This window comes from Meleagris gallopavo, chromosome 23 (genome assembly GCF_000146605.3).
Source record: "Meleagris gallopavo isolate NT-WF06-2002-E0010 breed Aviagen turkey brand Nicholas breeding stock chromosome 23, Turkey_5.1, whole genome shotgun sequence".
NCBI classification, from domain to species: domain Eukaryota; kingdom Metazoa; phylum Chordata; class Aves; order Galliformes; family Phasianidae; genus Meleagris; species Meleagris gallopavo.
The window spans coordinates 3,239,793-3,265,808 of record NC_015033.2 but is presented as its reverse complement, the minus strand read 5'-3'; the positions used below and the strand labels follow the sequence as shown (position 1 = coordinate 3,265,808).

Below are 26,016 nucleotides of genomic sequence, written 5' to 3'. Positions count from 1 at the left end.
GGGCACGGAGCGCCGCGGGGCTGCTGCCGGGGAGGCTTGCGGCCCTATGGGAGCCGGCCTCGGGGGCCGCGGGTGCGGGGCCGGGCTCGGTGCCCGTTCCGGGCTGCCCTCTGCCTGCGCTGCTGCCGCCTGAGCTCCCGTTTTCTTCTCTCCCCAGGCCGGCGGAGCGGGTCGGCGTCCAGCTCCTGCACCGAGAATGAATGCGGGAAGGGCACGAACGCGGCCGTCGATTAAGGACAGCAGCTGTCTGAAGGGCTCTCCGGATTTTGCTTTCTCTCCTCTCTGCCGGGTCTGTGCCCATTTATTTTTTCCTTTTTCTTGCACTGGGCTGGGGGTAGGTCAGTGGCTGGTTTTCTTTCTGCTGCGTTCAGCTACGGCTGAGCCTGTCGTGGGATGTCTCTGCCTGCTCCTGCTGATTTTCTGATGCTTTTCCTCTGGGTGACCAGTGCTTGCTGCCCCACAGGCTGTGAACGTGGCTGTTCCCTGCTCTGAAGCAGGTTCTGCAGTTGTGTCCTCGCTTGCTACAGAGAAAACTGACTGAAACATTGCAAATGATTCCTGCTGGGCATTTTCTATTGCTTGGGCATATGCTGTGTTATGAATATAACTCAGAACTGAAGCACATGTGGCTTTTTTCCTTTTTTTTTTTTTTACCCCTTGCATGTTTCTATATTTGCCATCTTTTCTGAACTGACAAAGAGCAGTGACAGCAGAGGACAAACTTAAGGGGGTGCTTCAGCTGTATTGTAAGCAGTGTGTGCATTTGGTCTGATTTTCTTGCTGACATTCAACTCTAGAACTTGCTTTCTTGAGTAAGAATTAAATGAGGGCCTCGTTTACTGTAAATAATGCACATCTGTGTCATATTGATTGCAGAAATCTAAAAAAGAAGGCTTCAATAGTCTTGGCAGAGCTAGCGAGCTGCATACTTTTATGGGATTTGCTTTGTGCTCTGAGTTATAGCTGTTTGCTTTTGTGTCTAATGCAGCTAACTCCTACTGGGCAACGATGTTTCCCTTTATGAAGTTCTTCCTGAAGATGGCCAGTTAATATGGCAGTAGATGTTGTATCAGGTGACTCGCATTGTAGTCCCATAGCTCCTGTTGTTGTGATTGGTATTTGGGATTGTAAAGGAACTGCTCTGCCTATTTTATTGTTTTGATTCTTATCAAAATTACTGCTCCATTAGCACTGGAGAGCTCTTCTGCTGCAGAAGGGGCTGGGTGTGTGTTTGTACTTCAGACAGGTAAATAACCAAAGCTGGAATGGGGAGGGATAGGCATGTATCTGTTCAAAAGTGGACAGATTTTGTTCCTTGGGAAACGTACAGAATTTGAATGTTTCTGTTTCCTCTGTAATGAGAGCTGTAGTTTTGTTTGAAATTTCCCAGAATAGGGAGTGAGTCTCCTAGCATTTAGACCAGCTGTACATGGGAAGAAGCAGCAGTGGAGTTGTATCTGTGCTATTAGGACAGTAAATAGCTTGATCTTGGACCTTGATCCACATTCTTTCTTGTTTTCTTTCTTTCTTTTTTTTTTATTTTTTTTTTTGCTTGTGTAACTAATATGGGCCAGATTCTGGAGAACAGAATGAGGATATATGTTCTATTGGCTCTGTCACCAATTCCATCCATAAGCGTGGCTCCAATTTCCATCTGTAAAGCTATCCAGAGCTGAAAGATAACATCTGTGCTCCTAAAATGTGCAGAATTGTAAGAGAATTGGTGTATGTACTGACCCGCAAACCTTTATTGAGTACCAGGAAGGAAAGAAACAGCTTACTAGTCAATTCGTTCTGCTCCTACGCAGCTGATGTCTCTCTAGCCAAAGGCATGTCAGGATAGATTAGACTTAAACCTTTTGATCTGCTTCCAGTGCACAGAAAGGGCGAGTTCTAGGCTGGAAAATGGCAGGAGTGCAATGTTGACTGTTCTAAAAGCCTGAAGGGGAATCTGGAGGTTGGTAGGATGAGATATCAAGGCTCAGCAGAGGTTCAGATGGTTTTATGCTGCAGCTTGCTCTATGCAGGAAGGTTCCTTTCATTTTAAAACGTTGGACGAAGTTTTGTTTTAGTGGTTTGTGATCCTGTTGAATCACCACTGAGGGCACCTGAATCTAAAAAATCTACAAATAATTATATCACAGAATCATAACAATGTGTTTTCTCCAAGTCACTGCTCAGCCCACTATTCAGCTCCATCAACTTGATCTCAGTGCTTCCTCCTCCTCTTGATTCTTACTCATGCAGTAATGGTAGTGTTCTGGTTGTTAATGACTTTTTAGGGAAAATAACTGCCATTCTGGACGAACAAGGCAGTTGTGTAAGAAGATGAGAGGACCGTGAATTTTTATGTTATTGAATCCTTGTTTTCATGGTAAAATAGGATTTGACAGCTGGTGTGAAGGACATACAAACCTAACTGCTCAGCACCACCAGCTCTGGGCCAGATATTCTTGCCTCTGAGAAATATATTAGACCAATGACTAAGTAAGAGCACAAACAAGATCGGAAGAAAGGAGAGATTTCTGGACTTTGGGAGATATGTTTCCGTGTGGTTCTGCATTTTGAGGTGATTGAAAATAGGGCTGGGAGGGAGTTTCACGAGATGACTGAGCCCATGCTTTGCTCCAAGGCACGGTTAGCTACATCTGAGCCATTCCTAGTAGATGAGTTGAGCTTGTTCTTTAAGTAGCAGAGATTTTTCAGTTTCCCTGGATGAGTTGTATTTGGTTTTATGAAATATGCTATTGAGGAAAAAGTGGATTTTGCTCAGCTACTGAGCTTTTCAAGGCTTTAGGCAGCAATCTGCAAGCTGTCAGGTCCAATTAAAGCAAGTGGCTGGAGCTGATATGTTTTTCTCCCTCCTGGAGAGAGCACAGTTCATCAAAAGCCAGAAGGAAATTTCATCAGGCTCATGAGCAATTATCTTATGGGATGTAATAAGAGATGCACTAGATGCCCAGTGTGAACTTTCACTTATAATCACTCTTAATTCTCCAGTGAGCAGATGAGCACTGATCCTACCAATTTGAAGCCTGAAGTTTTTGTGCTCAGCGGAGGGAAATTGTTTTGTAGCATTTGGCTGATGGTGACACATAGCTCAATGTCAGGCACGCCTGACTTGACGGAAGGTCTTCCACCTCTCTGTGGTACACTGCAGCATCTACTCTGGGAAGCTAGAGACAGCTGTTGATTTTTGGTTGACCTGTGGTGTCTCCTGGAGATTCTTTTCTCATTTGTAGGGGCTAAAGTAAATACTGACCTACTTGCAACTCTGTATTCCATCAGTGTAGTATGTTAGTCAACATTGAGCTGATTCATTAAAAATACTGTTGTATTTCTGCTGCTGGTGATAGGTAGTGTGGCTTACGCTGTCACTTTGTTTTTCACTCATTATTTCACACTAAGGAAATTGGGTCCTCTTGGATTGAGGTTATGAGATGAGTTGTCAAAGCAAGGAGTCAAGCTTCTTAAAAGGATTTGCACAAAACTACTGTTACTGAACAAAACATTAACAAAGCTGCTGCTGCTTTTAAGCCAGTATCCTTTATCAGGCTGGAAGAATAAATAATAAATTGGCGTGATGACCACAGAGAGCATTGCTCTTACAGCAGTGAAAGGAAAGGCAACATTCTCTTCTCATAACAGCTAGAATACAGTCAGTATGAACTGAATGCAAAGTTCAGCTTAAATAGAAGGGATCACCAGGCTGGTGTCTGTAAAGGACAAGTATGGATTGCAGGGGTGAAATGCAGTCAGTGGGACTGTCCTTAAGCACAGTGCCTAGCAAGTTATTTTTAGTGTTTCCTCACCCCGTGTCCCAGTATTTCAGGATGCATGCTTGCTCTTCCACAAAACAATTACAGTGAAGTTGAAATGACAAGATGTTAATCCCTGAGCAAAGGCAAATTAATGACCTGCTTTGTTCTGTTTATGTAATACAGTTAAATATACTTTGAGAACAGGTGAGGCATGGGGTATGGAAATGGTTTAACCTCACTCAGGCTTTTTCATGGTTGATAGGTTTTAAAAAGCAGCTACCCTATTTTTAATTTTTTCTTTCTGCTGAGAATAGTCTTTCAGTAAGGATGGCTTCATTTAGCTGATAGTGATACTTTACCCACGGAAGCATCATCTGCTCTTCTCTTCTGCTCTGTGCCAGCAATGCCATTTTGCAAAACTTAGATTAAACAGCAGTCCTGTCAGCACAAGGAAGAATATCCCTATCTGTGGTGAGCTGTGAAATGTTGTTGAGGCCTCGTGGCTTAGCAGTGCATTATTAAACTGTGTGCTTTAGCCAGTTCTGCAACCACTTTTGGTGGGCTAAGGAGGAATTTCATGAATTTAGTCTAATTCCTGCTGGTTAAATTTGCTCTGTAGCAGCTGAGATGGTGCCACGGTTCTAATCCAAAAGATCTGGTAGTGCTGGGACAGCTCTTAGCTTGTCTTTCCTGGGCTGTGGTCAGGCACTGTGATATTTCTTGGCTCTCTCTGCCCTCTTTGTCTGAGCCACTGAAGATCAGGACTTGGAAACTGCCTTCTCTAAGTGGGGCTGCATTACACTTCAGTAACAGATACAGAGCAGTGTTGGGTGAGAGAGATGCAGCGTTCACTGCCTTCACCTCCAGCATTGCCCCTGTTGCCTTAAGCTTTCTTTCATCTCCCAGGATATAAACAAAGCCAAATCCTTTGCAAACTGTATTTCAATTGGAGTGTGCTCACTGTCTTGGCCATCTGTTCACTGCCCTTACCAGTAGGGCTTGAAAAGTAAAAGAACCACTCTGTTACAGTGCAGGGAATAATATGCCTGGTGCTTGCCTTGGTTCCTGGTGAGATGAGTGTGGTTTCAGCCTGTTACACTGAAATTCTACTTAGGTACCAATTTATGCTAGAGTGTGGTTGTTCCAAGATCAGCCTCTAGCAAAATTAAGCCCCATCAGGTGGCTGTTTTAAAGAGAAGCATTGCTATCAGGATTGAACCCATCCCTGTTTTTCTTTGGTCTGGTATCACTGACATTTTTTTCATGACTTGGAAGTGGTTGGCTTTGATCTACTGAACCTTTTCTCTGATCTGCAAAATGTGCTTCCTGCAAACAGGGCATTTCAAGTCCTGCTTGCCTAACTTTGCAGCTCCACCCCATCCTTCAGTCTCAGTGGATAAACAAGACCTGATCTGACAGTGCTGCTCTTTGTGTGAGCATGAGCTGTGGAATGAGATCTGGAAAACAATAAACAATGAAATGAGTGGCTGTGTGCTTTTCCACATCAAGAAGTGGGACTGGTGCTGTGTTATAAGGCAGTGTTTGTAAATTAATAAGGCATTGTAACAGCTATTCTGAAAGCAAAACATCTTTCTAATGTGTTAGAATTTAGTATTAGCCCTTATACCAGAGGTACATTTGTGGGTTATTAGGGTTTTATGTGACCCTGTCAGTAGTAGTATGGAAGCTGGTTGGAAACAACAGACTGAGCTGAGATGGTAAATGTGGTTCTGAAGAAATGGGAGAGAATTAGAACATATATTTCCATATGGGGCTCAGTATGAACAGACTGCTTAAGTGCAGAACGTCAGAGAAGATAGAGTGATTTGCAAGTGGTAGAGCTGGGTATTGAACTGGTGTGAATAGATGTTGTGTCAGATGAAATACGCTGGAAGAATCAAAAGTGTCTGGCCAGGGATGGGAACTGGAGAGCAGGGAGGTGAGGAGCTGGGGGCCAGGGCAGTCCTTGCACAGCACAGCACACCTGGGGCACTGCCACTGCTGCAGCAATGGGGCTGATGGCTCCTGGCCTCACCTGGGAGCTGGGAGGGGATGAAAGCTGTGAGGTGCTTTGTGTGCCCTAGTCGTAAGGGGTCATTCCCACTGTGTTGGGAATAGATCCTTCTGGGCCTGGCCTGCATGCTGCTGTTCTTTCATAGAATCCCACTGAAATGACTGAAGTTAAGTGTGTATCTCCTGGAGCCCTGTTGTTGTCTCCTGAAGAATGGTCGGCACCATTTTGATTACTTGCTTGTGCTGCAGTACAGTTACCTGGGATTGCTGCTGATGCAGGCAGTGTTGGTGATGTGCTCTGTTCCAGGCTGTCTGTATTACGTGTCTGTAAACATTTGATGAGGTTTGCCCAGTCTGCACTGAGATGATGAAGGATAAAGCAAGTGACTTTTGTGTTGACGTCACAAAAATAACTGCAAGCCACTGAGGCCTGTCATGTGAATAGCATCGTTTTCCTGAGAGAGATGAGTTGAGGACCAAAAAGCAAAACACAAACCAAGCATTTGCTAATAAAACTCCCAGCTGGAATCTTCCTGAGATACTTCAGTTCTGCCCGTTAAGACCTTATCAGCACGGACCCGAAAGGGTCACTGTCCTTTCAGTGCTCTGTAAATGTTTGCATTTCTTTTGTCTGATTGCTGCCACTTGCAGCTATTGATTGTTACGGCTCTGTTACACCTGTAATCATTTCAATGCTTTCTGATGCTTTTCAGTGGAGCAGCTCATCAGCATTAACTCACTGTGCTGCTGAGGCTCCTTTTACCTGCTCTGTTTCACTGAAAGTGAAAGACCATGGAGACAGCTGAGACAAGTTCACTTCCAGTTGCTGCAAGCCAATTTGATAAACTCAAGCCAATGGTTGGTGGTTTTTGTTGCTGCTGTTTCACTCTTCTAAGAGAACTGAACTCAGGGCTGGGTTGTGGGCCTCAAAGCAGGATGTAAAACTCCTTGGATCCGCTTCTAATTAAAATAAGCTTCTTTACTCATCTCTTTGTTGTGCTGTGGATGCAAAAGCTTAAGTTTTCTTACACGTTGCATGGTAAAAGGTTATGGGGAAGAGTGGGTCTGTGGCTACGTGGCACAGTGGCGCAGTGCAAACACACGAGGTACTGAGCAAACAGATAGTGAGCTTTGGGCGGTGCTGATGTGCCTGCTTTTGACAGGCAGAGGACAGAGTGTTTTCTCCTGGTTGTTATTTTATTTTATGGTATTTGATGTCCCTGACTGGGAATTTGTGGAGGAAAGCTTGGCTCGTGCAGCAGCTGCCCAGGCCCCTGGGGTTTACCAAGGGGAGGATTTCACCCTCAACTGCTGAGCTCTGTGCCTGCTGTTCCCATGTACCATTGGAGACTCGTCTGGATGAAATAGGAAATGTTTCCTTTTTTTTTTTTTACCTTTTTTGTTTATCTCAGATCTGAAGGAAGAAGAGATGGTACAAATCTCATGAGGCTTTAGCTCCATAAAAGCGATGAATGCTGGTGCGCTTCAAACTCAGCAATATTGCATCCACCTCCACAAAGGGATTGGAGATGAAAGTGCTGCCCGAGGCGTCTGTTTGTAATGATTAGAACTGAAGATGCCATGAAGTTCACAAGGACATCTGCTTTTGGTGCTGCTTGCGTGAGAGGTGTTGGGATGTCACAGCGATGTGCAGCAGAAAAAGCCTGAAGCTAGAGAGATGCTATGGCTGAACAGAAATCAGGCTCTCTGCATGTTAGAAACTCGATTTTGCATCAAATTACTCCTCCATACATTTAAAAGGGGATGTTTGGCTGGAGGAAGAGTTTATTTTTAGGCCTCAGTGGTTTCGCTTGCTTTATTGGTAGGCGGTAGTGTTAACTGCATGTCACATGGCACAGAGCTGCAGCTGTGTCTGAGTACATGTCCTACCAGCTCATCAGCTGCTCTGTCAGCATGGGCTGAGCTGTCTCTGTGCTGTGGCACTTGCTGAGATTGGCTGCACGTTTGGAAGTGGCAAAGTTTGGCTCCTGGCACTCTGTGGTTCTGTTGCTTGCGAGTTTTGGTTTTGTCGTTTGCTTTTTTTCTTCATATTTCAGGAGATTGAGGATGCTACAGATGTCTTGAGGCATCCTTGGGTCTCCCTCTCGAGCTAAAAGGTTGCTAGAGCAGATTGTTCCAGAAGTCTGAGCAGCAGCTCTGGCCCTCAATATTGAAAGCTCTTTTCTTCTGTTCTGTTCCAGTAAAGAGATCTGTGTACCTATGAGCTGGGCTTTGACAATCGATTTGATTGAATTCAGTGTTGTGGATGTGCTGCATCCGTGTGCTGTTCGCCTCATTTACTGATTGTCATGGCAACAGTAGGAAAGGCTATCCTGAGCTGCTGCTGATCCCAGTCTGCAGTGCTGATTGCACATCTGCTGCCCACCCCCTGTTGTTCCTGCTATCGCTGGCACTGATAAATGGCAGCAGAGGTGCTCGTACCCCTCACACCCAGTGCTCTGCAATGAATCTTTGGGTTTTTTATGCAGATGTCTCCAAAAGTGGAGTGGTCTGGCTAGTTTGCACATCCTTCCCACGTGTGTTAAAGCTGCGAGGGTGCTTGTTCAAATAAAATACAGGTTTTTCTATTCAGCAGGTCAGACCTGTTCTGGAGCCTGGTCATTCTGGGGAGAAAAAAAAAAATCTTGCGTTTATTTATTGAATTATTTTTGTGGGGTTGGTGTTAAATTTACCCTAATACTATGAAGAAGCATGACTTCCGATCTGCTCACCAAATGCAGCTGTCATTTTAAAATCACCAGCTGAGCTACAGTTAATGTAAATGAAAGGTAGTCAGATGTATCTCAGTAATGTCACTTCTTTACTCTGCGTTTCTTTTGATGGCGATTACAGCAGAGCGGGGTGAATAGTTCAAGGTGGGATTTGAGTTCTTTGCATTTAGGAAGTGGAATGTAGAAAACCTCCTGGCTCTGCTAATTGAACATGAGTTTGTGTACCGAGGTTAAGACCTGGAATAGCATCTGCTTGCCTTGCTACAAAAGTTGTTGCTGTGATGCATTGGATGACGTCACTTAATTTTATGTTGTCTTTGTAGGTGTGCTAAAAATGCAGCAGATGATGCTGGGTGCGTTGCTGTTGATGCTGTCCATCTCCAAAGCCCCTTCCATGAAGGAGTTCTGAGGGTTGTTGTACAGAGCAATGGACTTGGACCCCTATGCCAGCATGCAGGTTGGGATGCGGGTAGTTCGTGGAGTGGACTGGAAGTGGGGCAACCAGGACAGCGGTGAAGGGAACGTTGGGACTGTGGTTGAGATCGGTCGGACAGGCAGCCCAACCACCCCGGATAAGACTGTGGTCGTGCAGTGGGATCAAGGCAACAGAACCAACTATCGGACTGGATTTCAAGGAGCTTACGACCTTCTTCTGTATGATAACGCACAAATAGGTAAGTGTGGCACAGAAATGGAGCACAAACTCTAGTGCTGGAAAGCCATCTGTAGCAGGTGTGACGCTTACCTCATGTGCTAGCTGGCATGTGAGCTTTTTGCCACTGCTTGTGGACTGATGTTAAGCAGCAGTGCAATACAGAGGTTTTTTTCCCCTTAAAATATGCTCCTATGGTTCTAACAGCCTTGTCAGCCTGGTTTCTCTGAAGTTGGTGTTGAGTTATATTCCTTTATTTTTGTTCTGCTAGGCGTCCGTCATCCCAACATCATCTGTGACTGCTGCAAGAAGCACGGCATACGAGGGATGCGCTGGAAGTGCAAGATGTGCTTTGACTATGACCTGTGCACACAGTGTTACATGAACAACAAGCACGATCTGTCGCATGCCTTTGAGCGCTATGAGACGGCGCATTCACAGCCGTAAGTGATGCCTGTAGGGGAAGGCCCACTAACTGGGTGATGCTGCTGTCTCAGGAGATAGTCTCTGAGCTTTAAGGCTTGTGTTTATCCACCAGATTAGGATGTTTCCTGAGCTTGTGTTAATATCACAATCCAGACAGATCCTATTGTGAAATGAGCGTCATGATTTCCACTGTGTGTGTTGAGTGGAAACATGTTTATATTTTTTACTTTCAGTATTATAGTTAACTCCAGGTAGTTGCACGGGGGTATCTGTTTGCTTCTGCTGTTTGAGTTCGATTCAAGAAAATCTGTGAGGTGCTGCAACTTTGGGCTGAAGAGTGCTTAGGAATGAACACCTCAGAATACTATTTTTTTTTAATTTAATTTTTTTAGAGAGGGAAATTGCTGGGCAAGATTGCTAGGTGATTTTTTTTCTCAGAACTCATATCCTTTGCTGAAATTATCTCATTTTTCTGAGGAACTTGGATGGCAAAAGATGTAAATAAGCCTTGAAAAGAAAATTTGCTTTGTATCTGACCTTATCCAGGATGCTGTTTAAATTAGGTAGCACACTGCTTGCTGTGAATGTGAGAAGAGAGTGTGGAAGGCTGCCAGTAAACTTGCCAGACCTAGTATTGTCCTGTGTGACTTGTCTGACTTTGCCAACACACTGCAGCACCACTCTGGAATATTGCCTGCGAAACAACTAAGCACTGCTGGGCTCTCTGGAGGTAGTTTTTCACTAAAACGTTACTATATGTTAGCAGGAACTATCAGGCAGCTAATAAAAATAATTAAGAAAATAATCCCCAAAGCTACAAAACACATGGGGGGCACAGTGTGAGCCTGTTACATGCCAGAATGGGTTCTGGGAGACTTGGTTAAAGGGGAGAGTAAAAAGCAGAGGTGGGTGAAACTGTGTTATGTGACATCTTTCCTGCTGTTCTAAGTGGCAGGTGTTGAGTGTAGCTGTGCTGGGGGACAGAGAAATGAGAAATCCATAATGAGGAAGCTTCTGTTTATGGAAAACTGCAATTTCAAAGATGAATGAAAGGTGCAGGTTGTTGTTCTTGGCAGTCACTAAGCTTTTGGAGAAGCTATTTGGGCAGAAGTGCTCTTTGTTACACATATTTGACTGAGCTGGATGGTGGAACACTGCGCTATGACTGCAATGCGTGTGGGCTTTATGCAGGAGCTTTTATACAGGGAGCTCCTCCTAAACCAGTTTTACTCAGAAATTACTCTGTGTGGAAGCAGGAATGAGGAACACCTTTGTTTTAATGCAAATATAATTCTGTGATTTGTTGGTCTGGTGTTCATAGATTGCATTAGGAATTGAATGTTCTGATTTTAAAAATATGTATGTACATGAAACAAATGGCAGTGCCAGTAGGGAAGATAACACTCGAGCACTGCTATGAGATCTGAGCTGCAAAGACACGTTGCCCTAGGCAATGCAGCATCCTTTTCGAAGAACAAAAATTGCTTGCTTATGAATCACTGAGGCCTTAGTGTTGCGAAGAGACTATTGCTTAGATCATTCATCTCCATTCTTTTTTTTTTTTCTCAATAAAGTAGAAGTGAGAACCTTTGGCAGCTCCCCAAGGGCTAAGAAAAAAAGCTGCATATTTAAAAGCAAGGTAACTGCTGTATGGATTTGGCTTTTCTTGTGGTGTTCTTGTTACCTGCAGTTGTCTGAATGACTCTGAAATACAGCACTGAGATCTCTTAGATTCTCCAGCAGAGAATGGCAATCTTATGGTTACTGAATTGAGGACATGAACGGCCTCAAGCACAGTGTTTTGTGCTTTCAAGAGTTGGACAAAGTGCTGTGCAGAGACCATGAGAGCATTACTTAGTAAGAAGGCTGATGTGAATGGGGTGGGACATCCCAGCAGATCTGACAGAATCCCATACGATGGGTCTGCTTACAGATGTCTCCCTGTACTTAATGATTCTATCCCCAGTTGACTATCCTACTAAGCCTTGGGGAGTGCAGCTGTGTTCCAGAGCTTTCACATCCACTGTCCTTTTAACCAAAGATCAAGAGCAGGTTCTCCCTGGTCTCATCCTTTTGTGAAGGGATGGACTACCACTGTGGATTCAGTGTTGTAACAGCTCCTATTGCTCATCTGTTGAGATAGGAAGGCAAGAACTCTGGCAGAACAGCTGCAGAGATGACAATGTGATGGCCTTGTGCACTGAGCTGCTGCCACCTGCACTGTCATTGCCATCCCTACCACATGACACCTGTGCAGCTAAACATAGGCATGACCAACAAGTACCTGTTTGTAGCAGCTCACTAATCCTTGGATGTTAAGAGGACCTTAAATCCAGACAGACACTGCGGAGCATTGCCAAAAGGTTTTCTAAAGAGGTTTTGAAGACACTTTTACCTGAAAGCTATTTTGGGTCTTAAATGACCTACTTTGAACTGCTTGTGGCAGGAATTGATTTTGTAGATTTTGCCATTTGAATTTCTTTTCCTGACGTCTGCCAATTGCTGGCATTCTTTATTGATCTTATTTGATTTGCAGTTTATGACTGTTAATTCTGAGAGTGGCTCTTTCTTAATTTAAATGGCTGGATGACTCAATTTCACTGCCTTTTTTTTTAATGTTCTTTTATCCACTTGCTGAATTTTATGTGCTTAGTAATTAGAAGATAAGGCAGCCTCTGTAAGCAAGACAGCAAAGCAAAACTCACCACGTTTTGTCCTATCTAGTTCACCACTTGGACTGCTGACTGAGATCCATTAAAAGAGCAAGTGTGTGCACTGAAGGCAGCTTCAGCAGCCCAGCCTTCGTTCCTTCTGTGTTCACTTATAATGAAAGCCTGAGCTAATACTGGAGCTGAGTGACAGCTGTTGGATATTTCATTACTAGACAGTCAAGGGGATGCATGTTTGTTTACTGTAGCAGCCTCTTCTAGGTGTGTTATTTATGCAGTGTCACAGAGGACAAGAAACTTTAGTGTGTAACGTTGAGTTGAATCTGACTACTGTTTGATCTGTTTGTTTCCTAATCTGTTTTTTAATGTTTAAGTATGATTTTATTTATATGAATTTATTTATTATTCTATTAATGAATGAGTAGAATTTCAGCTTTAAAAAGAACATGATTTAGCAGGTAAACGGAGGCCTCAGACTTGCAGCTGGCTTTGTGCAGACTGTGCCTTGATGTGGCAATAGGATTGACAATGGAAATTTTTGGTGAAGACAGTTCTTGAAATAGGTTTGTGTGATCCTGATCCCTCAGACAGCATCCTTGTCTTAGCCTGATTCATACAGGAGCAGTCAGCATCCGTTCGCCATCTGTCAGAGCATCCTTTATCCTTTGCTGGAAGTGCTTCAGGAAAGCTTTGTTAGGGAGGATTAGAGAATCTACAATTTCTTATGTTGGTGTCAGTTTTACCGGTAGGTTCTGCAGGATTTTTCTGCTTTATTTTATACATCCTAGAGGAAGTGTGGGTGAGTACCCACTGTTTCTCTAAAGATATGGGATGGTCCAATTAACACATACTAATGGCCTGCTGCCTCTCAAAGTAACCATCTCTGCACGGTGTATAAGCTGAGCCTGGTAGGAAGGAACTACAACTTCTGCAGGGTCTTAAATTGCTACTGCAGATTGAAAGCAGCTTGTTTAAATTCTCCAAGTGAGTTGTTTAGGTCTTAAACTTCTATCTGTAAAGCCTGGATGATGCCATTTTCCTAGCATAGCTCTCAGTGGTGTGGGAGGCTGTGTAAACACCTCAGTGAAAATTGAGCACAGGCAGAGTATCAGCAGGGGGTGGTTCCCAGCGAGCTGAAGAGATGAATAGCTTCATTCTGTACAGAACATGTTCCCAAGTGTCTTCTGGACTCCACAGTAATTTAATATCATTGGAATTTGTAGGACAGAAATGACTGCAGACTTTGAATGGCTGTAATAATTAAAATTGTTATTAACGGCAATATTGCAGTCATTAAATTTATCCCTTGGGTATTTCTGCAACACGCTAATAACTTTGGCTCTTGTCTAGCATTTGGAGGAAAACATGCTGAATTTAATTAAAACTTAAGATGTGTTGGCTCAGGGCATCTGGATCTTGTATCGTTCCTCTGAGCTGCTGGTCAGCAATGTGGTTCAAGACACGGTCAGCGTTGTAGTGGGACCAGGGGAGGCAGCAGTTATGGTGAGTTGCCTCCAACATTTAGGTAGAATTGGGAATGGAGCTTCTTGCATCAAGATGGTGTTTTCTGCTGTCGTTTGTTTTAGAGAGCTTCAGGGTACCTGGGTTAAAACTGGGGATGTCTTAGCTAGGTATAGCACAAAAATAGGCCCTGCTCAGGCAAGCTGAGTAGAAGCAGAGAAAATGGAAGAGTTCTTATCCCTGTTTCAGGAAAGGGATGTAGAGGTGATGGCATGATTTGGTCAAAGCTGATGGCAGAACAGGAACTGCATTTAGCCCTTGTGCAGTGGTATTTTCTCTTTTGCTTCCTACTGCGATGATTTCAAGGCAGTGAACACAGTGAGAATAGCATCTTGTAGCTCAGCTGTTTCAGATGTCATACACAAATCCATGCTGGTTTTGAAACCAGTCTGTAGCAATTATCCCTTTTTAAGGCGCAGGCATGACACAAGCATTCAAAAAAATGGTCTTTATCTTCCCCGTGTGGAGCTACGATCTGGATAATGTAAAATAAATTATTGGAAGAACATGTGGATATAATCTCCCTCTTTAAATACGCTAGGATGCAAAGGGATGTAAAGCACAGGTAGGAGATATGTTAGCAAGTTAAGAAAGGTAAAAGGCTTTTGATGGATAAGTAAACAACGAGTTCAAGCATAAGCTTTTTATCCTTCTGAGTCTCCACCTTCTCTCTGGAGGCATTAGATGGGAAATGAACACAGTATTCTGAGGCCAGCCCTATTCCCAGTAGGCTCCCCCCCTTGCCCTGCAGAGCAGCTGCTGTGGCTGGGAGCCTGTCAGGACGAGATGGAGAGTTAAGGCTATGGATTGCAGCACCTCTGCAGTCACCTAGAAAAGCAGATTGTACCCTAGGAGACCGAACCAAGCAGGTCTGTGAGAGCTTTAGTGACTTGATATCTTACAAAAAGCTTTCTGCTAAGGAACAGAAACTAGGAACAGCACGCAGAAAGACCAGCAGAGAAGCTGCTGTTACACTATGGGAATTGGAAGCTGCTTTAACAGGACGTCAGACCCCCTGTTTACTATCACGTAGGTAATTTTGTGTTTTTCCTTAAGATCAGTGTAGATGCTTGAGATGCAGACTGCTGGGTAGATAAAGGTCTTTGTTATCCTGGAAACAAAACAGTCTAGCCATAACGCTACTTTAATCTGCTCTGCTTTTCAGAAAGTGAATTAGGCTGTGCAGTCTGCAGCTTAAGTTATGAAATGTGCTGAACTCCTCACGACTGAGCTAAGAGACTGCTTGAGCCATTAATGCTTTCATGCAGTGTACACTCTAGTAACACCCGTAGACATTGCCTTAAAGTCACAGTGGGATTTTCAGGCTGCTGAAAGCCAGTATATTACTCACTAGTTGTCTTTCTGCTATCATTGCAGCAGTACCTACGAGTTCTGACCTTCCTGGTGAGACCAGTTTGTAGCATCAAAGTCTCTGTTATTTTTTAATTGCTTTCTTTCATGCTTTATATGTTTTTCAGAACTCAAGCCATGCTTTGTTGTAGGTATGGAACAGTGCTTTATGAAGTCTAAGTAGTAATAATAAATTTGCTTTCTCTTATTTTGTTTTTCAGAGTCCTAGTGAGTCCTCGACAGAATCTGACTCGCATCACGTTAAAAGGGACTTTCCAGGGGGCTAAAGTAGTCCGTGGCCCAGACTGGGAATGGGGTAACCAGGATGGTAAGCTGCTTTTGAGATGTCCTGTAAAAAGACTGTTAGACTTTTTTCCCCTTCTTCTTGTTTTTCCATATTACTAATTGAAAATGCATGTGCTGAGTAGTAGCTCTTAAGGGAACTGTTCAGATGATGCAGGCCTCTGTTCTGTAGTGAATTAAATATTATTTATTGTATTTGTTTAGAAATGCATCTGTGAAATAGACTCTGTGCATTCACTCAGGGTGTGGGAGGGAAGTTTTGCTGTTCCCATTTCATAGATTGAATACTGATGGGAGCCATCCTGGAAGATCTTATATAGAACTATAAATGTACACCATCTTGCAAGGAAATAAAGACCTATCCTCTCCTGAAAAAGCTTCCACTTGGTGGAAATTAGGTTTGTCTGACTTTGTGTATAGTATTCCTTTTTCCCTTGGAAGGCGTTGGAATATTTTTATTTGGACACTACACGCTATTCGTTGACAATGTTCTTAAGTTTGACGTGGAGCATTAATGAAGAATTATCTGCTTTTGTTGCTGGAGAATGGTTCTTTTTTTCTGTGTGAATTGTAACTTTGGGCTGAAAATGCAGAGGCAAAAGTGCCTTTACTAGACCTGTTCTTGGGGTATAATGACTGTAACTCACTGATAGCAATTCCTGTGCAGTGCTTGAAGGTTATGACAGTTTTACTGTGTGTTTCTGCTCTGAGTTTTGAACATACTGTCCTATTTACAGTTTCTTTTTTCTCTTGATAATTAAGTTGTAAGTCCAAAGGTTCCACCATTTATTGCAGCTCTGTGGTTCAGTGCAGGACGTGATTACTTGTGGAGTCTGAGAGCAAAAGAGGCTTATGCTCAGTCCAGCTTATCCATCATTTTGAGATCAGATCAACATTTACATGTCTGAGACTTGTGTTGGTTGCGATGGTCATGACCTGAAAGCAGTGCTGTGTGCAAAACAAGTGAGAGGAAATAGAAGGCCAGGTGCTCAGCTGTTCTCCACTGCCTCTTCTTTCATCTGTCCCCATCCACATGCTGTTTGCTCTTCAGAACTTAGCTTCCTGATAGCACTAGCACAGCAGCTCTGTTTCCATTTAAGGAAGGAACATAAAAACAGTGAAATACATGGCCTTGTAAACTCTAACACAGGGTCCTGATAAGCATATGTATTAATTACATGGTCTTGTGTGTCTGTGCTAACGACAGTAGCATCTAGTTGAGGACTCTGATTGAGTGATGTTTTATTTACATGTGGCTTTTAAATAATTCTGTTGCCTGAAGCTGATTGCAGAAATTAGTGTTGGCTGCAAAACTTGCCAAATGATGAGAATTTTTGCTCAGCTCTTCTCTAAGTGGACATTTGCACCTCTTCAGACATTTCAACCTTTTTCTTGCTGCCATCTCTGAATCCTAGCATCATGGAAGTGGGCACTAGTGCTCTTAAGAAACAGCTGTACAGGGAAGGAGAGGTCACAGTAAAGCCCACTAGTTTGTCTGTATTACCCTCTTTAGATCAATGTGCAGTTAGATGGGGAAGGTAGCTCCTTTGAGTTGACTTTGCAGACAGTTAGAGGCAATTAGAACCTCACTGTCAACCCAGTGAGACATACAGATGTTGCTGACCCCCATCTGAGGGATAGCACTGGACAAGTGCTGGGATTTGCCCAAGTTCATGCAGTGCCTTGGCAGCAGAATGAGGATGTGAATCTGCAAGCTTTGATTGCCTGTCACTAGATTTGGTGTTGATAACAAGTTGTCCCTCCTGGTTGAGGGAATGGCCACGTGCCTGGACAGATTTATTATCTCACTTACTTATCTTCATGTTCTGAACTGTTTCACTGGTGTTCTTCTCTGCTGTGCAGGTGAAGAGAAGCACCAGAACAAACTTCCTCCACCTCGCAAGTGCTTTGGAAGGATTAAAGTCTTTGGGCAGATCTTACAACATAGTGTTGTTGTTCTGCCACAGTGTGGTGCCATGATACTGTGCTCCCTAGCTAGGCAGTGTTTCTGTAGGCCAAGAGAATGTCTGTTACATTTCTACAGGATTCAGCTTTTCCATATTTGTATTCAAAAGCAAATGGCTGGCTTTCAGTGAGCTTCACGTGGAGATTCTCTCAGAGTTGGTCAAATTGAGTTGTCCTGTAGTTTGATTTCCTTAATTAAGAAGGTGTGCCTTCTGCAGATCAAGGTGGGACACACCAGATATGAGGAAGGTGTGTGAGCTGCTGAATGAGTTCTTGTTGGTTGGTTGTCTTGTGGAGAATGCTTGGCTGGAGGGTGGTGCTTCAGGCTGCAGGATGCTGATGATGATGCAGATTTAGTGCTTCAGTTCATTGTGTATAACAGGCCTGTGGCAGTGCCCTACAGAAATCCTTCCTGGCAGCAACATCTGTCAGAATTTCATCCTCCCCAGCTACTAACTTTCAGCTTTGGGTTATTGCTCCATGGTGAGAAGTTAGAGAATGGACAGGTTTTCACCTTGCTGTTCTCTTAGCTAAGGAAAAATGTAATTAAATTTTATCTCAGTAAGCATCTCAGAGTCAGGTGTCTGGTCTCTGGGAAAATTCAAGCTGGACATAATATTTTTTTTCTCTTCTTCCCATCAGGTGGTGAAGGTAAAACTGGACGTGTGGTTGATATTCGTGGCTGGGATGTGGAGACTGGACGTAGTGTGGCCAGTGTCACATGGTCTGATGGTACCACAAATGTCTACCGAGTCGGACACAAGGGAAAAGTGGACCTGAAATGTACTGTGGAGGCATCCGGTGGCTTTTACTACAAAGAGCATCTCCCAAAACTAGGTGTGTGGGTACAAGTCTTCTGTTGAGAAATTGTTACTTGCGCTGCCATTTCCTGACACTGAAGCCCTTTTAGCTTGGGAAACAGGACATGAGCATGTGGTTTTTAGGAAACTTCTGCAGAGTGTGTGCTTTAAAAAATACGTATTCGTGAACGTAATGTTTTATTTCAGGGTGGTTAGCTAAGTTGTTTGTCCTTTCAATGGTAAGGTCACATAAGACCATCAGATGCCCAGAGCTGTATCCCACAGGAGGGCCCCAAGGGTCTTCTGTCAAGGCAAAGTCATGATAGTGAAGATTCATGAAATTCCTATGGGGATGTCTGCATCTGAGAGCAAAGAATTTGATTCAGATGTCAGCTTTGTTAATTCAAAGAGAAGAGAACTCATTTTGAGCACTGTGTAAGTGCCCACTGAACAACAGTTTGGGTGAATGCATTGCTGAGGACAGCCAGTGATGTTTGACACAACAGGACAGGCATCATTCAAACACGTTCTCTTCTGGGAAGGGACTAAATTGTCTTCTTAGAACTACCTCATGTTTAATTCATACCGTTATCAAGTAAGAACCAAGTCTTTTTGATCTGTCTACATCATGCTGCCCCATAGAGTGTGTACAGCATGCTCCACAAGTAGAGAAAGGGTTTTACATTATCTTACACCCATTAAACCTTATGTTAATGTGCAAACCATGTTACAAAGGCATGCAAGACATAAAGTTTATAACTGCATCCTACACGTATGTGGGTGGTGTCATTCTCTTTAGGAAAACCAGCTGAACTGCAGAGGAAGGAAAGCACAGACAGGCATCCATTCCAGCACGGGGACAAAGTGAAATGCCTGCTGGACATCGACATCTTGCGGGAGATGCAGGAGGGCCATGGGGGCTGGAATCCTAAAATGGCTGAGGTATGCTACAGCTTGCTTTTATGTTCTCAGCACATTATCAGTCACTGTCTCTTATTGCAGAAGTAACTGCTTGCTAGGAAGCAACCAGGATATAGAAAGTCCCGTGGTTCACAAACATAACGTGTTGAGTGGATCACAAATAAGAATTCTGTAGTGATAGGACACTGCAGTCAGTGAACATTAGATGTGAGCTTACATTCAAATAAAATGATAACAGCTTAATGAATAAATTTGCCAGTTACGTTAATGGAGTATGTCTTGCTGGTGTCATAATGCATCATAGCAATCTTTGCCCACCTTTATCATTTGCAGAGATGAGGACAGTTTGTGCTGTATTCTGAAGCGTTTTTACCTTTTGCATTCTTACTGTCCTCCTGCCTGCTTTCCTCACTATTAAGCAGTGCAATTTATGTAGGGATTTCCCTCTGTTTTTTTTTCCCCTCCAAAGTTCATTGGCCAGACAGGGACTGTGCACAGAATCACAGACAGAGGAGATGTGAGGGTCCAATTCAACAGTGAAACCCGCTGGACTTTCCATCCTGGAGCTCTGACTAAGGTATGTACTGATAGGTGAGCTTGGCCAGAATAAAATACTGCAGGGAATAGCTGTCAGCTCAGCATGCTGTGTTAGGACACAGTGCATCTCAAACAAGTGTCAAAGAAATATACTGCTATAATTTCCTTTGGTAAGAGTGGTAACAATTGATTTATGGTAATTCAGCTTTCTGTAGCTACCTTTTTCATCTGAGATGAGCCTTTGTCCACTTCATTTCTATTTGATTTTTTTTTTTCCCTTCATGTTGTTCTATTTTTTCCATCTTTTTTCTCTTGCCTCTCTCTAATTGTTCTGGATGACCTGAGTCTTTTAATCTCTCTCTTCTAATTTTGTATCTGCATTTCTAAAGCTGATAGCCCTGGCCTTCCCCTAGGGGAATGAGAGTTTGCAATATGGATTGTTAGAAGCAGGGCTAATAAGTATGAAGGGAGCTTCTGGAAGAATGCAAAATTGTGAAAGTCCAGAATGAGGTCACAGTACAAAAAAAAAAAATAAAAAATAAAAAAAACAGACATCAAGCAAAAACTATACCGATAGAACATCCCATGTTGGACAGTTTCTGCAGAATTAGTCTGAGTTTTGACAGTACTCCCTTCTTAGTGAGCAGAGGCAGTGTCTGGTAAAGGATCACTACAGAAGAGAGAAACCAGAGATTTTCTGTTTTAAATAACAGGTTGAACTTCCGTATTAAAGTCTCTTGTTGCCTCAGGAATGGTGAGGAACAGACCAAGGAAAGTTCCAAGTACTTCATTCTAGTGTTATTTATAAATGCTTTGAAGAAAAGAAGAAAATTGTTCTGTCCCAAAATATTTCCCTACTTAAATGTGTACTTGGCTTAAAACAGAAATGCTCAAGCTTTTGGACTGTGTTTATTTTGCACTGATTACAGATTTCTTGGTAGCTGTACTGAGGTTTTGCAATGCCTTATTTTGGAGTGGATGGACTTATTGTTCAGTAGGGATTTCTGGGAGTGGGGGCTGATATATATATAATATACATATTTTCTTGTTTGTTTGTTTAATCTCCCCTAAGTTTGACTTTTTTCTTGTAGCTCAACACCTTTTGGGTTGGTGATGTTGTCCGAGTGATTGATGATATGGAAACAGTGAAGCGATTCCAACCTGGTCATGGGGAGTGGACAGATGAAATGGCACCTGTGAGTACGCATCACTTCCAGGACAGTCCAGCAACTCCCTCAGTTTTTCTCAGCATTTAGTAATGGTGATTGGGCTCACGCTGCCCTGCAGTATTCCTGACCTTTCTGGGACAGAAATATTGCTATTAGCTGTTGGCAATATAATCCTATCACAAAGCCCAAAGCAGAGTGGGTAGATGGGGAATCTGACAAATGGTTTGGCTATCAATAAGTCAAATAAGAAGTTTCTTCAACCAAAGTCCTCCTGAGCCCTTCCTGATTCTTGGGAATGAAGCAGGAAAGAGTGCTTGAGATGGAAAAAATGGTCAGAGCAGACCAGTATGGCTAAAGAACATGGATGTCCTCCAGGAGTAGTTAAAGGCACAGAGGAAACCTTTTTCTAATCCCAATTTTATCAGTTCTTGGTTTATTGTTTCATCAGCTTTTCCCAGGCATTTGTAATGTGCCTGGAAAACCCTTTTCAGTAACAGAGAAACTGCTGAGAACCTTGTGGTATCCTCGAAGTGGGAGCTGTCTGTGAGCGTTTGTTTAGTGTTTTTTTTTTCACACTGCAGGGGTGCTGCCTGCAAAACCTCTCTTAAAAGCATTGCGTTGGTTCTGAGATAAAAAGCATGCTGCATCTTTCCTTTTAAAAATCATTACTCTCTTTCAATTGCAGACTCTAGGGCACATTGGCAAAGTGATCAAAGTGTATGGGGATGGAGACCTGCGAGTGTCAGTTGGAGACCAGTCCTGGACATTTAATCCAGCTTGCCTGACAGCCTACCAGAGAGATGAGGAAGCAAATCTCATGACAACAGAGAATGCAAAGGAATCAAAAAGTGAGATAGAATGGAGATGTCTAGATTGTCAGGGGTTGAGAAATGCAATATGAATATCCACACATACTTTTTGGTGCTGTTAACCTGTGCTGTTTCTTATTCCTACCCAGGCACTTTGATTACTGTATTGGAGAAATTGTTGTCTCAGAAGACAGAATCAGACCATGCAGGGTGTTTGGTTATTTGGGCAGCGCTCAACAATGCAGCCAAAGTTCGGGAGCTCCTTCAGAAGTATCCAGACAAGGCAAGTTTTGAAGACATCCTGAATGTTTACTTTTTGATGTGCTTTAAAATGAGATCATAAAATTTTGTATTTGAGTGAGGGGAGGAGCAGGAGAAAAGTGATAGATTTTTCAGACCTTGTATTAAATTATTCAATGCAGTGCTGCAATTTAGGATTAAAAATGTGCCTGTTGTACGATGTCAGAGTGTGACATTAAAGCAGAACTGGAGCTACGTCCTTATAACATATTCTTAGGTGTCCTGTATGGACACTGCAGCTGTAGAATTAGTGCTTCATATATGTGTGTGTGTATGTATATGTATATGTATATGTATATATATGGAGACAATAGCAAGATGTCCAGGAATCTGACCCCTGTTTGAGAAGAAAGCAGCAGGTTGTGTGTGACTGAATGCATCTGTCCTTACATGACCTTTCTAAATAGAACTGTTGGAAACAGGAAAGAAAAGCTGCCTGGATTCTGATGCTGTGCGTGTCTGTGCAGTGTCCTTATCTGGTGTCTGACTGGAGAAGGGAACTGGACTTGACTTGCTGGAACAATTCATATGCTTGCAGTGTGCCAAACTGTTAGGATCCCATCTACTCGTACAGCTGGTTTTTCAAGCTGTCTATTGGAACATTCCATCTCCATCCTTATTTATGAAGTTAATGGGAGTTCTGGAGATAGGAGTAGCTGAACACCTGTGATTGTTTTCAGATTGCCAAGAGTAGGAATATTTTGTTACTATTAATTTGTTAGTTTTCTATTTTATGTTCTATTTCTATTCTGATACTTCTATTAATGTATTGTTATTTCTGTAAGAGACATTGTATGGGGCTGCTGAATCATGGCCTGAACCTCTGATTGATCACCTGAGGTGAGCAGTGAGTCAGCCACGGGAGCACAGGTGAAGGCAATTCACCTGTGCTGCAGGAAGGGGTGGAGCCTGGCTGCACCTCTCCTAGAGCCATTTAAGAGCTGACTGCCGGTGGGGAAGGATCTCTTCTGGAGATCTGCTCCTCTGGAGTCTATTTCGCGAGCCCAGGGTAGGGTGAGTGTCCTTCTTTTCCTACTCCAATATAATAATTACATCAGCCAAGGTCCTGGATATACTATACCATCTGCATATTCATTGATTGTACAGACATGCACCAAGGAAAGGCTCGCTTCATAGTGCAAGTTAGAATTGCTTGCCTAGGGCTTTCCAGCTTATCAGCATTGTCTTTCTCGTGTAAATGTAAGAATAACGCAGTGGTCTCTAAAGCCTCCTTGCTGGAGCAACTCACCCATAATTAATAGTTATGAGTAAATCAAGGGAAGTCTAGCCTGTCCTGCTCTCCTGACTGCTGCGTAGAACCAGGTGCAAGGAAAAAGAAAGCTGTTCTGCTTGCCAGTCAGCTTGCCAACTACTTCATTTCTTCTCTTTAGCCTCCTGCTGATCTCAGTAGCTCCCTTTCCTTTTTTGTCTTGCCTTTCATACAGCCTCTTTTTGTTCTTCAGTCCCTTCAATTTTTGAAAAATCTCCTTGCAGCACCTCAACACTGATTTACCCTCCAGCAAATGCCCAGTAAAGTACCTGGAGTAACATTAAGCAATGGGGACTTGGCATTTTCAAAGCTAATTTCATCTTCTCGTGCATTTTCCAATTAGAAAAGGAATAGTTGGCTGCAATGTCAAGAAGTATTCTGCTTGCAGGCATAGGGGGATTTGGCATTGGTGCTGCAATCAGAACCCTGGCTTCCAGCTCTGTTTGCTTATTTCTCCCTTCTTGACTAAATGTGCTATCCTTTTCCCCTTTAGGAATATTTAGGGAGAAAGTCAGCCTTGTAGTTATTATGTAAAGCAGAGCCACCAGGGCACAGATTCTGCTTAGTATTTCTGAGCACACCACTGTTCTGCAGACAGTGACTGAACTCAAGGCAAGGTCTTTCCTTGCCGTTTGCTATGTCTCTGTCTTTCCTGCAGGTCGACAACAAGAATCAGGGCAGAACTGCACTACAGATCGCCTCCTATCAGGGGCATCTGGATGTTGTGAAGATTTTGCTGCAGGCACATGCCGCTGTCAATCTGAGGGATGAAGAAGGGGATACAGCGCTGCACTATGCAGCTTTTGGGTAGGAGATCTTTTCTTGCACTCTTTGATACAAAACTGAAAGACTGAAAAGGCTAAAAAAAAGGAAACTCAGATACACATGAACCATCTGTGTGCAGTGTGTGAGAGAAGGTAAAGAGGGAGACTTCTTTACTTGATTAGAAATTGGCACATGAGCTTCAGGACCACAGATACACTAATTCAATCTACAGCGAAGTCAGTTTCTGTGCTATAAAACTTGTGAAGAATCAAAACAAGTGATAAGGTGCTTTCAGTGATGTTTTCTGGGATGTGAGGATAAGTTGGTTGGGATTAGTTTGGTTTGTTGCCTGTTGTAAGCCAGGAATTCATTACTGAGAGTGGGAGATACCAGATGATTTAAATCAGACTGATTAAAGAGGAGATGGAGTGGGATTAAGAAGATGCAAATGCCAAGAAGGTTTGGCTTGCAAGAAGGAAGAGTGTATGTTTGCACAGCATTGACTCTATCTTACTCCTTGCCTTTAAATCAGAAACCAAGCTGATGTTGCCCGTGTGCTTATTGCTAAAGGAGCTGATGCAGACCTGTTAAACAATGCAAAGTGCACAGCTTTGTATGTTGCTGTCAGTCAAGGATTCACAGAAGTGGTGCAGGCCCTCTGTGAACTCAACTGTGATGTCAACCTCCCAGTAAGTTTTGGGTTCCTTCTGGTGTTCCTTGTGTGGTGATGTTTTTTCTTTTGTTTTTGGAGTGGGTTGGGGGGAGAAATTGCTGCTTTTCTCTTCCATCACTTGTTGCTTAGAATTTGAAGACGGTTCTCTTGTAATATACTACTGTGTGCTGCACTGGGGAAGTATGCTTCTAAATTCACTACTCAGAAATTTCAGTTTTGAGTCTACACCTTTGTCCTTTTAAATCTGCTTAGCTCAGACCAGTAGTATTCTCTTCTGTGCCTTCCAGTGAGAGCTAATCTGCTCCTCAAGTGTGATGTTGTGACTGTCCTGTTCCCAGGACTGATGAGGTTGTTAGAACTAACGTTGAGGAACGGTTCAAGGACGGTGGTGGTGAGTGGGATCCAGCCTGTTTTTTAGGGCTTGTTTCTATGCTTATAGAACTGGACGGTGCTGGATCAGACCCTCAAAGCTAGCAATATGAGCATTTATCTGCTGAGCTGCTGATATCAAGCTCTGAGAAACTAATTTCACAAGAACTGCTCATCATGACAGTGCTGTTTGGTCTGGAGTTGATGTGACCTGTAAGACTATATATGTTCCTGTCTTGCACAGTGTGCTTAATTGGACACTTCTAGGTAACCTATATTCTGTTTTGGTATTCTTTTATAGGATTCTCATGGAGACACCCCCCTGCATTATGCTATCACTGCAGATTACAAAGTCATCATTGAGATTCTCACTGAGGTACCCAACATTGATTTCACTGTCCAGAACTGTCAAGGCTTCAATCTGCTCCACTATTCTGCTCTAAAAGGCAACAAGCTGTAAGTGAATGAACAATGGTATGCATTCCTGGGAAGAATAGACAGATTGGTTAGGTACTCTGAGACTAGATGGTGATAAAATCTTGCCAAATGCTTATTGAGACAGTTGTGAACCCTAGCTGGGCAGCACCTAACTGAGGTAGAGGAATTGACTGCCTATCAGGGAATTAATGCAGTGAATTCTTTGATGGATGTAGGAGAGGGTATGTGTGTGTGGTGCCTGTGGTAGGGGACAGGTGCCAATTTTTGTGTACTCTGCCTGCTTTTGCAAAGGAAAAAAAAAAAACGAATCACCCAAGAATCTGAGACTTTCTTCTTTTCCTTCCTTCTCTAGTTCGTAGTTGTTCTGGTAATATGTTAATTCTCTGCGGGAATGGTTACTTGGAATGGTTACTTGGCAAAGAAGGGAAAGGCTGAGATCATCTAACTTGCTGCACCCAACCTGAGATATTTTAATTGACACAAGTGCAGTATTGTGTCCATTAAATTCCAGCTTCCTGTACTCCTCTGTGTTTCTTGAAGTTAACTCTGCATAGAGCCTTACAGATATTAAAG

At 43.1% G+C, this 26,016-nt stretch overlaps 1 protein-coding gene across 1 annotated transcript; it reads left to right on the top strand.

The window, feature by feature from the left end:
* Nucleotides 1-57: 57 nt before the first annotated feature.
* MIB2 (mindbomb E3 ubiquitin protein ligase 2) lies at nt 58-25,498 on the top strand. The gene is made up of 13 exons (XM_010722810.3): nt 58-289; nt 8,830-9,180; nt 9,430-9,601; nt 15,346-15,452; nt 18,035-18,229; nt 18,992-19,134; nt 19,583-19,690; nt 20,742-20,846; nt 21,505-21,667; nt 21,778-21,911; nt 23,857-24,005; nt 24,496-24,652; nt 25,307-25,498. Exons 2-13 carry the CDS (start codon nt 8,934-8,936, stop codon nt 25,463-25,465), a joined length of 1,839 nt encoding a protein of 612 aa, XP_010721112.1. The 5' UTR covers nt 58-289; nt 8,830-8,933; the 3' UTR covers nt 25,466-25,498.
* The last annotated feature ends 518 nt before the right edge of the window (nt 25,499-26,016 follow it).

Excerpts from the sequence above, each read along its gene's own strand:
- MIB2 (XM_010722810.3), top strand. The coding sequence starts at position 8,934 with ATGGACTTGGACCCCTATGCCAGCATGCAGGTTGGGATGCGGGTAGTT. Across the intron at positions 21,912-23,856 it reads TTCAGAAGTATCCAGACAAG|GTCGACAACAAGAATCAGGG; the intron begins GCAAGTTTTGAA and ends TCTTTCCTGCAG. Across the intron at positions 24,006-24,495 it reads CTGCACTATGCAGCTTTTGG|AAACCAAGCTGATGTTGCCC; the intron begins GTAGGAGATCTT and ends CCTTTAAATCAG.